Source organism: Giraffa tippelskirchi, chromosome X, assembly GCF_054371585.1.
Source record: "Giraffa tippelskirchi isolate mGirTip1 chromosome X, T2T-mGirTip1v1.2.pri, whole genome shotgun sequence".
NCBI classification, from domain to species: domain Eukaryota; kingdom Metazoa; phylum Chordata; class Mammalia; order Artiodactyla; family Giraffidae; genus Giraffa; species Giraffa tippelskirchi.
This window is the reverse complement of record NC_137289.1, coordinates 94,493,616-94,507,437: the sequence shown is the minus strand read 5'-3', so window position 1 is coordinate 94,507,437 and position 13,822 is coordinate 94,493,616. Positions and strand designations below refer to the sequence as shown.

At 44.2% G+C, this 13,822-nt stretch overlaps 1 protein-coding gene across 2 annotated transcripts; it reads left to right on the top strand.

Moving 5' to 3' along the window:
- The first annotated feature begins 11,746 nt into the window (after positions 1–11,746).
- On the top strand, positions 11,747–13,785 carry LOC145535529 (Krueppel-like factor 5). Of its 2 annotated transcripts, XM_081563985.1 has the most exons (2): positions 11,813–11,953; positions 12,035–13,785. In XM_081563985.1, the coding sequence occupies exons 1-2, from the start codon at positions 11,837–11,839 to the stop codon at positions 13,199–13,201; spliced, it is 1,284 nt and encodes a 427-aa protein (XP_081420111.1). In that variant the 5' UTR covers positions 11,813–11,836; the 3' UTR covers positions 13,202–13,785. The 2 variants fall into 2 exon arrangements, with proteins under 2 accessions (XP_081420110.1, XP_081420111.1); XM_081563984.1 differs by having other exon boundaries at positions 11,747–13,785.
- The last annotated feature ends 37 nt before the right edge of the window (positions 13,786–13,822 follow it).

The following is a 13,822-nucleotide window of genomic DNA, read 5'->3' as shown; positions in this document are numbered from 1 at the left end:
AAAAAGTTTTTTGAAATAAACTCGACTACAGGTGAAGATGCCATGAAGATTGCTGTATATGACATCAACTTAGTTGATAAAACAGAATTTGAAAGGATTGACTCACATTTTGATAAAAGTTCTGCTGTGGGTAAAATGCTATATCAAATAGCATCAGATGCTGCAGAGAAGCTGTTCGTGAAAGGAAGAGATAGTGAGGCAAATTTCATTTCTGTCTTATTTTAAGAAATGCCACAGTCACCCCAGCAACCACCATCTTAGTCAAGGTGGAGGTGGTACCCATCAACATCAAGGCAAGACTCTCCGTTAGCAAAATGACTGCGAGTCACCGAAGACTCAGATGATGGTTAGCATCTTTTAGGCCTCAGTGCTGTTCTGTGCTCAGTAGTGTTTGACTCTTTGCAACACCATGAACTGTAGCCCTCAAGGCTCCTCTGTCCAAGGGATTTTCCAGGCAAGAATACTGGAATGGGTTGCCATTTCCTACTCCAGGGGGTCTTCCTGACCCAGGGATTGACCCACTGTCTCTTGCATCTCCTCTGCTGGCAGGCAGATTCTTTACCACTGTGCCACCTGAGAAGCCCTTTAAGAATAAAATATTTCTTAATTAATTAACTTACATTGCTTTTTAAGATACAATGCTGTTGAACACTTAAAGACTACAGTATGATTTAAAGGTAACTTTTGGAATATGCACTGGGAAACCAAAAATTTGTGTCTCACTTTATTGTGATACTCACTTCATTGTGGTGGTCTGGAATACCCACAATATCTCTGAGGTATGCCTGTACAAGTTGTTACAATTAGAGGCTTGAGAGTGTGTACTATAAGTTACACTTGAGACTGATCACAGTTTGGTGAGGAAGCCCCCCACCTAGAAGAATTAAGACCAACCATACGTAACACTATTGAGGCAGCTGTCTAAACCTACTACATGGTACTTCATGTGCAATAACTTCTCCAATTCCTCCTCACTGACTGGCAGTAAAGTGGAGGACCATTTATTGACCATACAATTTGATCAACATTTTCCCACTACTGATTCCAGGGACTTCTCTCAAATCTCCTTAATTTGCCTCTGTCACTTTTCTATCATTCCTGTAACAAACTGCCATAAACTCAGTGGCTTAAAACAAGAGAAATTTTTAATCTTGTTGTTCTGAAATCTTAACTGGCTCCCACTGGGCCAAGGTCAGGATGTTGGCAGGTATGGGTTCGTTTTGTTCTTTGTTATTATTTTTGTTAATTTTTTCTGTGCTGGATCTTCGTTGGTGCGTGGGCTTTTCTCTAGTAGCAGTGAGCGGGGGCGACTCTTTGTTGCTGTGTGAGGACTTATTGCGGAGGCTTCTTTTGTTGCAGAGCACAGGCTCTAGGTGTGTGGGCTTCTGTAGTTGCAGCACATGGGCTCAGTATTTGCGGTTCCCAGGCTCTAGAGCGTCGGCTCAGTAGTTGCGGTACATGGACTTAGTTGATCCGTAGCAGGTGGGATATTCCCAGATAAGGGATCGAACCTCGTCTCCTGCATTGGCAAGCCGATTCCTGACTGACGAACCAGGGAAACCCAGATGGATTCTTTCCTGAAGGCTCAAGGGGAGAATCAATTGCTTTGCTCTTTCTAGCTTTTCGAGGTCACACATATTCCTTGATATGGTTCACGTCATCCTTAACACCAGCAACAGCGGGTTGGATATTCTCATACATTACTCTAGCCTTCTCGTCTACCTCACTCCTACACTTCTAAGGACTCTTTACACTGGCCCCACCCAGAAAGGCCAAAATAGTATCCTTGTTTTAAGGGCAGTTGATTGGCAACCTTAATTCCATCTGCAGCCTTAATTCCCCCTTTGCCGTGTAGTATAACATATCCACATGCTCCAGAGACTAGGAGGTGGACATCTCTGGGGCAGGGATGTTCATGAGTCCCTTCTATTTCCTTTTCCAGAAAGCCACATATCTGTGCACAGCACATCCTAATCACCAAAACTTCCAAGAACTGTACAAGATCTAAGATTTTATCCTACATGCAAGCTAACAAGTTAGCTGGCCACGGTGTTATGGCTGCTGAGAGCAGACATGAGACTCCTGGGTCAGGGTCAAACGATTTGCATACTCATAGCGTTAGTGGTGGCCAGAGAATGAACATTCTCACCAGTTCCCCAGACTTCAGTTCCCACAGGGTAATGCAGAGGCCAGATGCTACCTGCATGTGCGCTAGGTTGCATCATAGGAGAAGCACCCCTAGCTTATGGGCATCGATGGAGTCTTTCATAAAGGGTGGTAAGCCTCCCTGAATCTTGCCTTGAGGAAGAAATGTCTTGGGCATAATTTCTAGTATAACCTGCCCTTTGCTCGAGAGAGGGTGACTCTATCTTCTAAGGCTGTTCGCTATATAAATATCTTTGAAAATATAGTTTGGAAAAAAGGCAATCTTGGGTCTGCTTGAAAGATATACAGAAATTGAGATTTGTGGAGAATTCTCCCTCAATAATCTCTGAAGTCCCTTTTAATCTGGAACTGAGGTAATGGGCTCTACTCCGGTTACATTCTTGTGGAAGCAACTGGGCCATTTGCCCTGAACTATGTTCCACCTTTTGGAATTTTCTAATTGCATTCTTGTGGTGTTAGTTCATAGTTCCCATGTCCCTATGTTAATATGGACTGATAATTTTAGAGGCTTGATCGATACAGATTCGATTTTTAGGCACAAGTACTTCAGAAGTGGTACTGAACGCTTGTTAATTCATCCCTCCAGATGGCACATAATGTCTGGTTATCTCTCTTGCTGTGTTGAAGTGTTGTCAACCCAATCCACAGATTTTACATCTATGGATTTGAATTCTATTTCCTTAAATCCATTTCCTTCTCCAGGGGATCTTCCCGACCCAGGGATCTAAGCAGGGTGTCCTGCATTGTGGGCAGATTCTTTTATCATCTGAACCATCAGGGAAGCCCCACATATTTTGGATATTAACCGCTTATAAGACATACAATTTGCAAATAATTTTTCCCATTCAGTATGCTGCCTTGTCATTTTGTGGAAGGTTTCACTTGCTATGCATAAAATTTTCAGTTTGGTATATTCCCACTTGTTTATTTTTGTTTTTGTTGCCTTTGATTTTGGTGTCAAGTCCAAGAATTTATCTCCATGCGTTATGTCAAGGAGCTTACCACCTATGATTTCAACACAAGTTGTATGGTTTCAGGTCTTATGGTCAAGTCTTTAACCATTTTGAGTTCACTTTGATGTGTGCTGTAAGAGAGTGCTCCAGTTTCATTCTATTGCATGTGGCTGTTCAGTTTTCCCGGACCAGTAATTGAAGAGACTGACCTTCCCTTTTCATTTTCTTGGCTCCTTTGGCATAAAGCAATTGACCATCAATGTGTGGGTTTATTTCTAGATTTTCTCATCTGTCCCGTTGATCTGTATGTCCTTTTTCATAGCACAATCAAGTTCATCAGCACACTCATCACCTCACAGAGTTAGTTTGTGTGTCTGTGTGTTTGTGTGTGTGGTGTGAACACTGAAGTTAATTTTTGTGTATGGTGTGCAGTGTGGATCACAGTTTGTGTTCTCTTCCAAAGTGTTTATCTACTTGTTCCAGCAGAGTTTTTTAAAAAGGCTTTCCACAGAACTAGAGCAAATCATTTCACAATTTGTATGGAAATATAAGAAACCTCGAATAGCCAAAGCAATCTTGAGAAAGAAGAATGGAACTGGAGGAATCAACCTGCCTGACTTCAGGCTCTACTACAAAGCCACAGTCATCAAGACAGTATGGTACTGGCACAAAGATAGAAATATAGATCAATGGAACAAAATAGAAAGCCCAGAGATAAACCCACGCACCTATGGACACCTTATCTTCGACAAAGGAGGCAAGAATATGCAATGGAGAAAAGACAATCTCTTTACCAAGTGGTGCTGGGAAAACTGGTCAACCACTTGTAAAAGAATGAAACTAGAACACTTCCTAACACCATACACAAAAATAAACTCAAAATGGATTAAAGATCTAAACGTAAGACCAGAAACTATAAAACTCCTAGAGGAAAACATAGGCAAAACACTCTCCGACATAAATCACAGCAGGATCCTCCATGACCCACCTCCCAGAATATTGGAAATAAAAGCAAAACTAAACAAATGGGACCTAATTAAAATTAAAAGCTTTTGCACAACAAAGGAAACTATAAGCAAGGTGAAAAGACAGCCTTCAGAATGGGAGAAAATAATAGCAAACGAAGCAACAGACAAACAATTAGTCTCAAAAATATACAAGCAACTCCTGCAGCTGAATTCCAGAAAAATAAACAACCCAATCAAAAAATGGGCCAAAGAACTAAACAGACATTTCTCCAAATAAGACATACAGATGGCTAACAAACACATGAAAAGATGCTCAACATCACTCATTATTAGAGAAATGCAAATCAAAACCACAATGAGGTACCATTTCACACCAGTCAGAATGGCTGCTATCCAAAAGTCTACAAGCAATAAATGCTGGAGAGGGTGTGGAGAAAAGGGAACCCTCTTACACTGTTGGTGGGAATGCAAATTAGTACAGCCACTATGGAGAATAGTGTGGAGATTCCTTAAAAAACTGGGAATAGAACTGCCATATGACCCAGCAATCCCACTGCTGGGCATACACACTGAGGAAACCAGAATTGAAAGAGACGCGTGTACCCCAATGTTCATCGCAGCACTGTTTACAATAGCCAGGACATGGAAGCAACCTAGATGTCCATCAGCAGACGACTGGATAAGGAAGCTGTGGTACATATACACAATGGAATATTACTCAGCCATTAAAAAAATACATTTGAATCGGTTCTATTGAGATGGATGAAACTGGAGCCCATTATACAGAGTGAAGTAAGCCAGATAGAAAAAAACCAATACAGTATACTATTGCATATATATGGAATTTGAAAGATGGTAACGATAACCCTATATGTGAGACAGAATAAGAGACACAGATGCATAGAACAGTCTTATGGACTCTGAGGGAGAAGGTGAGGGTGGGACGTTCTAGGACAATAGCATGGAAACATGCATATTATCATATGTGAAACAGAACTCCACTCCATGTTCGATGCATGAGACAAATGCTCAGGGCTGGGGCAATGGAATGACCCAGAGGGAGGGGATGGGGAGGGAGGTGGGAGGGGGGTTCAGGATGGGGAACACATGTAAACCCATGGCTGATTCATGTCAATGTATGGCAAAAACTACTACAATATTGTAAAGTAATTAGCCTCCAACTAAAATAAATAAATTTATTAAAAAAAAACCCAAAAAATAAATAAATAAAAAGGCTTTGCTTTTCCCCATTGAAGTACTTTGTCACTTTTTTCATAAATTGGTTGTCTATATGTGTGCAAATCTGTTTCTGAACCTCTATTCTGTTTCATTAATATATGTGTCTGTACTTACTTGCATCCGTAACACACTGTCTGAATTATTGTAGATTTAGGGTAAGTCTTAACAGTACATAATAGAAATCCTCCATGCTAGTCCCTGCTTTGTGTATTCTAGTTCCTTTGCGTAGAAGTATAAATTTCTAACATCTCCATTTCAGTTTTCACCAAAAAGATGACAAATAATTGATTGAACAGGTAGAAGACAAATGAGTAAAGCGTTATAAAATTTCAAGAACACTCAATCAACTTGACATATATTAGAGAACACGGCACCCATCCTTGGCTGAATATGCATTCTTTTCTTGGGACACCTGAAACTTTCTTCTAGATAGACCATGGGTTGATATAGGACAGAGTACGTTTTCCAACTGTTCATAGGCTTCATAGTCAACAAAAGTGTCCGAAATGCAGCACTTGGGTGCAACCTCAAAAGCAACAGAATGATCTCTGTTTGTTTCAAAGGCCAACCGTTCAATATCACAGTAATCCAAGTCTAGTCACCAACCAGTAATGCTGAAGAAGCTGAAGTTGAACAGTTCTATGAAGACCTACAAGACCTTCTAGAACTAACACCCAAGAAAGATGTCCTTTTCATCATAGGGAACTGGAATGCAAAAGTAGGAAGTCAAGAGATACCTGGAGTAACAGGCAAATTTGGCTTTGGAGCACAAAATGAAGCAGGGCAAAGGCTCATAGAGTTTTGCCAAGAGAACACACTTGTCATAGCAAACACCCTCTTCCAACAAAAGAAGAGATGACTCCACATGGATATCACCAGATGGTCAATACAGAAATTAGATTGATTATATTCTTTGCAGCCAAGGATGGAGAAGCTCTACACGGTCAGCAAAGATAAGACTGGGAGCTGACTGTGACTGAGATCAAAACTGCTGATTGCCAAATTCAGACTTAAATTGAAGAAAGTAGGGAAAACCACTAGACCATTCGGTTATGACCTAAATCAAATTCCTTATGATTATACAGTGGAAGTGACAAACAGATTCAAAGGATTAGATCTGATAGACAGAGTGCCTGAAACACTATGGATGGAGGTTCATGACATTGTACAGGAGGCAGTGATCAAGACCATTCCCAAGGAAAAGAAATGTAAAAAGGGCAACACGGTTATCTGAGGAGGCCTTACAAATAGCTGAGAAAAGAAGAGATGCCAAAGGCAAAGGAGAAAAGGAAAGATATACCCATTTGAATCCACAATTGCAAAGAATAGCAAAGAGAGATAAGAAAGCCTTCCTCAGTGATCAATGCAAAGAACTAGAGGAAAGCAATAGCATGGGAGAGACTAGAGATCTCTTCAAGAAAATTAGAGCTACCAAGGGAACATTTCATGCAAAGCTGAGCACAATAAAGGACAAAAATATTAGGGACCTAACGAAAGCAAAAGCTATTAAGAAGAAGTGGCAAGAATACACAGAAGAACTATACGAAAAAGACTTAGTGACCCAGATAACCACGATGGTGTGATCACTTACCTAGAGTCAGACATCCTGGAAAGTGAAGTCAAGTGGGCCTTCGGAAGCATCATCACGAACAAAGCTAGTGGAGATGATGGACTTCTGGTTGAGCTATTTCAAATCCTAAAAGATGATGCTGTGAAAGTGCTTCACTCAGTATGCCAGCACATTTGGAAAACTCAGCAATCGCCACAAGACTGGAAAAGGTCAGATGTCATTCCTTTCCCAAAGAAAGGCAAAGCCAAAGAGTGTTCAAACTGCCGCACAATTGTACTCATCTCACGCACTAGCAAAGTAATGCTCAAAATTCTCCAAGTCAGGCTTCAACTGTACGTGAGCCGTGAACTTCGAGATGTTCAAGCTGGTTTTAGAAAAGGCAGAGGAACCAGAGATCAACTTGTCAACAACCATTGGATCATTGAGAAAGCAAGAGAGTTCCAGAAAAATATCTACTTCTGCTTTATTGACAACATCAAAGCCTTTGACTGTGTGGATCACAACGAACGGCGGAAAATTCTTCAAGAGACTGGGATACCAGACCACCTAACGTGCCTCCTGAGACATCTGTATGCAGGTCAAGCAGCAACAGTTAGAACTGGACATGGAACAACAGACTGGTCCCAAATCGCGAAAGGACTACGACAAGGCTGTATAATATCACCCTGCTTCTTTAACTTATATGCAGAGTACATCATGAGAAATGCTGGACTGGATGAAGCACAAGCTGGAACCGACAATGCTGGGAGAAATATCAATAACCTCAGATAGGCAGATGACACTAGCCTTATGGCAGAAAGTGAAGAACTAAGAGCCTCTTGATAAAAGTGAAAGAGGGGAGTGAAAAAGCTGGCTTAAAACTCAACATTCAGAAAGCTAAAACCATGGCATCCAGTCCCATTACGTCAAGGCAAATAGATGGGGAAACAATGGAAACAGTGAGAGGCTTTATTTTATTGTGCTCCAAAATCACTGCAGATGGTGACTGAAGCCATGAAATTAAAAGACACTTGCTCTTTGGAAGAAAAGCTATGACAAACCTAGACAACATACTGAAAAGCAGAGACATTACTTTGCCTACAAAGGTCCATCTAGTCAAAGCTATGGTTTTTCCAGTAGTCATGGACGGATGTGAGAGTTGGGACTATAAAGAAAGCAGAGCACCGAAGAAATGATGCTTTAGAACCGTGGTGTTGGAGAAGACTCTTGAGGTCCCTTGGACTGCAAGGAGATCCAACCAGTCCATCCGAAAGGAAATCAGTCCTGACTATTCATTGGAAGGACTGATGCTGAAGCTGAAACTCCAATACTTTCACCACCTGCTGCAAAGAACTGACTCACTGGGAAAGACCCTAATGCTGGGAAAGATTGAGGGCAGAAGGAGAAGGGGCTGACAGAGGATGAGATGGTTAGATTGCATCACCGACTCGATGGACATGACTTTGAGCAAATTTCAGGAGCTGGTGATGGACAGGGAAGCCTGGTGTGCTGCAGTCCATGGGGTCACAAAAGAGTTGGGCACGACTGAGCGACTGAACTGAACTGAACATTTTCTGACAACTAGGGAATTAAGTGAAAATTGACTCAGAAAAAAGGCATCAAGAGAAAATGCCTGTATTTTTGAAGACTAAATGAAAGCAGCAGTAGTGGGAGCTATGTAAATTGAGAAAAAAGGGTTGATGCTGGGCTTTCCTCTGGTCCAACAGTTAAGAGTCCACTTGTCAAGAGAAAGGCCTCCCGTTCAAGTGACCCTGTGCACTAAAACTACTGAGGCTGCACTTTAGAACCCAGGAGCCCACCTCAGAGCCCATGCACACCAGCCGCTGAAGCCCGTGTACTCCAGAGCCTGTGCTCTGCAACAAGAGAGGCCACTGCAATGAGACGCGCTCACATTGCACCTGGATGGTAGCCCCCGCTTGCCACAACTAGAGAAAGCCCATGCACAGGAACAAAGACCCCACCACAGCCAATGATAAATCAGTAAATAAATTTTTATACAGTGTACATGCCTCCTTCAAAACAGAATAAAACACAACTTCCCCTTTAACGTGAGCAACACAATAGAATAAACTTCAAATCCTGGACAACATTATTTTTCCCCTTTCAATCACATTATTTATTTATTTATTATTGGAGTATAGTTGCTTTGCACTGCTGTGTTGGTTTCTGCTGTATAGCATACTGAATCAGGTATACTGTGTATACTATGTACAAAATAGATAACTAATGAAAATTATTATTTTTTAAATGAAAGACTGCTACGTACAATAGATGGCAGAAATTTATGACTAGATATTTTTATTCTATACATTATGTGTTCAGTTCAATTCAGTCACTCAGTTGTGTCCGACTCTTTGTGACCCTGTGAACCGCAGCACGCCAGGCCTCCCTGTCCATCACCAACTGCCGGAGTCTACCCAAACCCATGTCCATTGAGTCAGTGATGCCATCCAACCATCTCATCCTCTGTCGTCCCCTTCTCCTCCTGCCCTCAATCCTTCCCAGCATCAGGGTCTTTTCAAATGAGTCAGCTCTTCGCATCAGGTGGCCAAAGTATTGGAATTTCAGCTTCAACATCAGTCCTTCCAAAGAACACCCAGGACTGATCTCCTGTAGGATGGATGGGTTGGATCTCCTTGCAGTCTAAGGGACTCTCAAGAGTCTTCTCCAGCACCACAGTTCAAAAGCATCAATTCTTTGGCACTCAGTGTTCTTGATAGTCCAACTCTCACATCCATCCATGACCACCGGAAAAACCTTAGCCTTGACTAGACGGACCTTTGTGGACAAAGTGATGTCTATGCTGTCTAGGTTGGTCAGAACTTTTCTTCCAAGGAGTAAGCATCTTTTAATTTCACGGCTGCAGTCACCATCTGCAGTGATTTTGGAGCCCAAAATAATTAAGCATGTCACCGTTTCCACTGTTTCCCCATCTATTTGCCATCAAGTGATGGGACCGGATGCCATGATCTTAGTTTTCTGAATGTTGAGTTTAAACCAACTTTTTCACTCTCCTCTTTCACTTTCATCAAGAGGCTCTTTAGTTCTTCTTCACTTTCTGCCATAAGGGTGGTGTCATCTGCGTATCTGAGGTTATTGATATTTCTCCCGGCAATCTTGATTCCAGCTTGTGCTTCCTTCAGCCCAGCATTTCTCATGACGTATTCTGCATATAAGTCAAATAAGCAGAGTGACAATAGAAAAATCATAGCCCATGAGGTATTATGATAAAACTCACTAAAAGCAATTTCTTATCTTCCCCTGATCCCCCTGCACTGACCTGGTCACCCCCAATGGGGCTGTGTTTACAGGTGTCAGTGTCCTTTGAGGACATGACCGCGGACTTCAGCAGAGAGGAGTGGCAGCACCTGGACTCTGCTCACAGGATCCTGTACCAGGACATGATGCTGAAAACTACAGCCACCTCCTCTCACTGGGTATGTGCATCTACCCTGTGAATGTATGAGGACCCTGTTATGAGTAAAATTGTGTCCATCCAAGAAAATATGTGGATGTCCTAACCCCCACTATTTCTGAATGTGACCTAAGTAGAAATAGGGTCTGAGAGGGTAACAGGTAGGAAGCACAGAAGTCCCAGAGCGGCAGGAGAAAATAAACTGCAAGTGGCAGACATTAGTTTTCCTTCTCTGCTTTTAATTCTGTGTTGACGACACCTGGTTCAGAATTGAGCTAACCAATATGTTTCCTATGGAAAAGTTTTTCTTAAGCTATGTTAATGAAACCATGTATTTGATTTGGAATCTGCCTTCCTTGAAAATGGTTCTGCCTACGACTAACTTGTTTTTCTTTACTCAACCCTTGGGCTGATAATGGCTCAACAAACCAGTATTCATGTCAGTTGTTTTATGGCTGGGGGATGACACACCTTGGGCCCTCCTATCTCAAAAATGCTTATTGTGGGAGAGGGGCCTGGTGAAACTCCCTCAGCCTTGAGGTGTCTCTCTTATCTGATTAATAAGCTTGCTAACAGACATAAAACACTTTGCTAAAAAACTAGCAAGGGGGCATTCTTTCTGCCCTTTTCTGATGTCCATGTCAGAAGCTTTCTCTGTCTCTCTTATACTTTAATAAAATTCTGCTACACAAAAAATTCCAGTGGCCAAGCCTCATCTCTGCCCTGGATCGAATTCCTCTCCTCCCGAGGCCACGAATCCTGGCGTAGCACACGGCTCACAGCAGTAACCTATCAGGTCTTTCCAGAAGTAATCAAGCTAGAATGAGGTCATTAGGTGGGCCCCAATCCAATATGCCTGGCATTCTTACAAAAAAGGGAAGTGTAGACACAAAGACACACAAACACACAAGAGAGACCTTGTGGAGGCACACAAGGAATAGATGACCGTGTGATTGGAGTGATGCCTCTATAGGACAAGACATGCCTGAGGCCACCAGAAACCAGGAGAGAGGCATGGAACACAACCCTCCCTAGCACCTTCAACAAGAGTATGACCTGGCTGACACCTTGATTTTAGACTTCTGGCCCCCAGAACTGCAAGACAAGAGATTCTTGTTGTTCTGAGCCACACGGTTTGTGGTACTTTGTTACGACAGTCCTAGGAAACTACAGCTTTCTGTACTTGGGAGTGGAGTGCTATTATAAGAAACACCGAGTCGCGGGGCAGGTACGCGCGCTAGCAGCTCGCTCTCGGAGACAGGCAGTGGCGGGAGCGGACTCCGGGGAGCTAGGGAGCGCGGTGGGGCGGGACGGGAGAAAGTGGTCGCCGGGTGGACGTCGGCGTTTACGCGTGGCGGAGCGGAAGAGTTTGGTTTTTCGTGCGCGCCTTTGAAAACCGCGCCTGCTTGTGAGCTGAGGGGTCCGTCTGGAGCCAAGCTCGCCGCCCCGAGCAGCGTGGGCGACGTGGGAAGCGCGCTCGACTCGCGCCCCTCGCCCGGAACCGCCCCCCCACCCCCGAGTGCCCATGGCTACGCGGGTGCTGACCATGAGCGCCCGCCTGGGACCCGTGCCCCAGCCGCCGGCCCCGCAGGATGAGCCCGTGTTCGCGCAGCTCAAGCCCGTGCTGGGCGCCGCGAACCCGGCCCGCGACGCGGCGCTCTTCGCCGGCGACGAGCTGAAGCACCCGCACCACCACCCGCAGGCGCAGCCCGCGCCGCCGCAGCCCGCGCCGCCGCCCGCCGCGGGCCCGCGGCTGCCGGCCGAGGAGCTGGTCCAGACAAGATGTGAAATGGAGAAGTACCTGACACCTCAGCTTCCTCCAGTTTCTATAATTCCAGAACATAAAAAGTATAGACGAGACAGTGCCTCAGTCGTAGACCAGTTCTTCACTGACAGTGAAGGGTTACCTTACAGTATCAACATGAACGTCTTCCTCCCTGACATCACTCACCTGAGAACTGGCCTCTACAAATCCCAGAGACCGTGCGTAACACACATCAAGACAGAACCTGTTACCATTTTCAGCCACCAGAGTGAGACGACAGCCCCTCCTCCGGCCCCAACCCAGGCCCTCCCCGAGTTCACCAGCATATTCAGCTCCCACCAGACCGCAGCTCCAGAGGTGAACAATATTTTCATCAAACAAGAACTTCCTACACCAGACCTTCATCTTTCTGTCCCTCCCCAGCAGGGCCATCTGTACCAGCTCCTGAATACACCGGATCTAGATATGCCCAGTTCTACCAACCAGACAGCAGTAATGGACACTCTTCACGTCTCAATGTCGGCCGCCATGGCAGGCCTTAACACTCACGCGTCCGCTGTCCCGCCGACCGCCATGAAGCAGTTCCAGAGCATGCCCCCTTGCACATACACCATGCCAAGTCAGTTTCTTCCCCAGCAGGCCACTTACTTCCCCCCGTCACCACCAAGCTCAGAGCCTGGAAGTCCAGATAGACAAGCAGAGATGCTCCAGAATTTAACCCCACCTCCATCCTATGCTGCTACTATTGCTTCTAAACTGGCAATTCATAATCCAAATTTACCTGCCACCCTGCCAGTTACTTCGCAAAACATGCAGCCTGTCAGATACAATAGAAGGAGTAACCCCGATTTGGAGAAACGGCGCATCCACTACTGCGATTACCCGGGCTGCACAAAAGTTTATACAAAGTCTTCTCATTTAAAAGCTCACCTGAGGACTCATACTGGTGAGAAGCCTTACAAGTGCACCTGGGAAGGCTGCGACTGGAGGTTCGCGCGCTCGGACGAGCTGACCCGCCACTACCGCAAGCACACCGGGGCCAAGCCCTTCCAGTGCGGCGTGTGCAACCGCAGCTTCTCGCGCTCCGACCACCTGGCGCTGCACATGAAGAGGCACCAGAACTGAGCTGCCAGCGCCGCCGCCCGTGCATCCTCCGCCGCCTGCCCCACACAGCTCACTTGGCAAAATTTTAAACTACACAATTAATTCTATATATATATAAAAGAAAATGAAAACACAAAACTGGAAATGTATATTTTGTATATTTGAGAAAACAGGGAATACATTGTGTTAATACCAAAGTGTTTGGTCCTTGTCCGAATCGGGAATGCTTGCTATATGCTGGCCTGACCCAGGCAGATGCTGTCATCTCAGACAGGTAGCCCCATCTCAGCGTGGGCTGGGCGTGTAGGGTATGTTTGCAGTGTTCTTCCCAAAGCACCACCATTTAATGTGACAGTGTTTAGCAAACGAGTCCATTGGGCACAAGAAGACAGCTGGATTGTGTGTCAAGATTTTGCTTGACATCAGAGGAGTTTTTTTTAAATACTAAGATAATTCTCTAGAGGTACGCAGCATACCTGGCAATTCACAAATAGCCATTGAACAAATGTGTTGTTTTGTTTTGTTTTTTATATGAGTTGCCTATATTTGCTATTCAAAATTTTGTAAATATGCAAATCAGCTTTATAGTTTATCACACGTTTTCTAAGATTCTTTTGGGGAAAAAATCATAAATAATTCTTT

Coding starts and splice junctions, on each gene's coding strand:
- LOC145535529 (XM_081563984.1), top strand. CDS start 11,837: ATGGCTACGCGGGTGCTGACCATGAGCGCCCGCCTGGGACCCGTGCCC.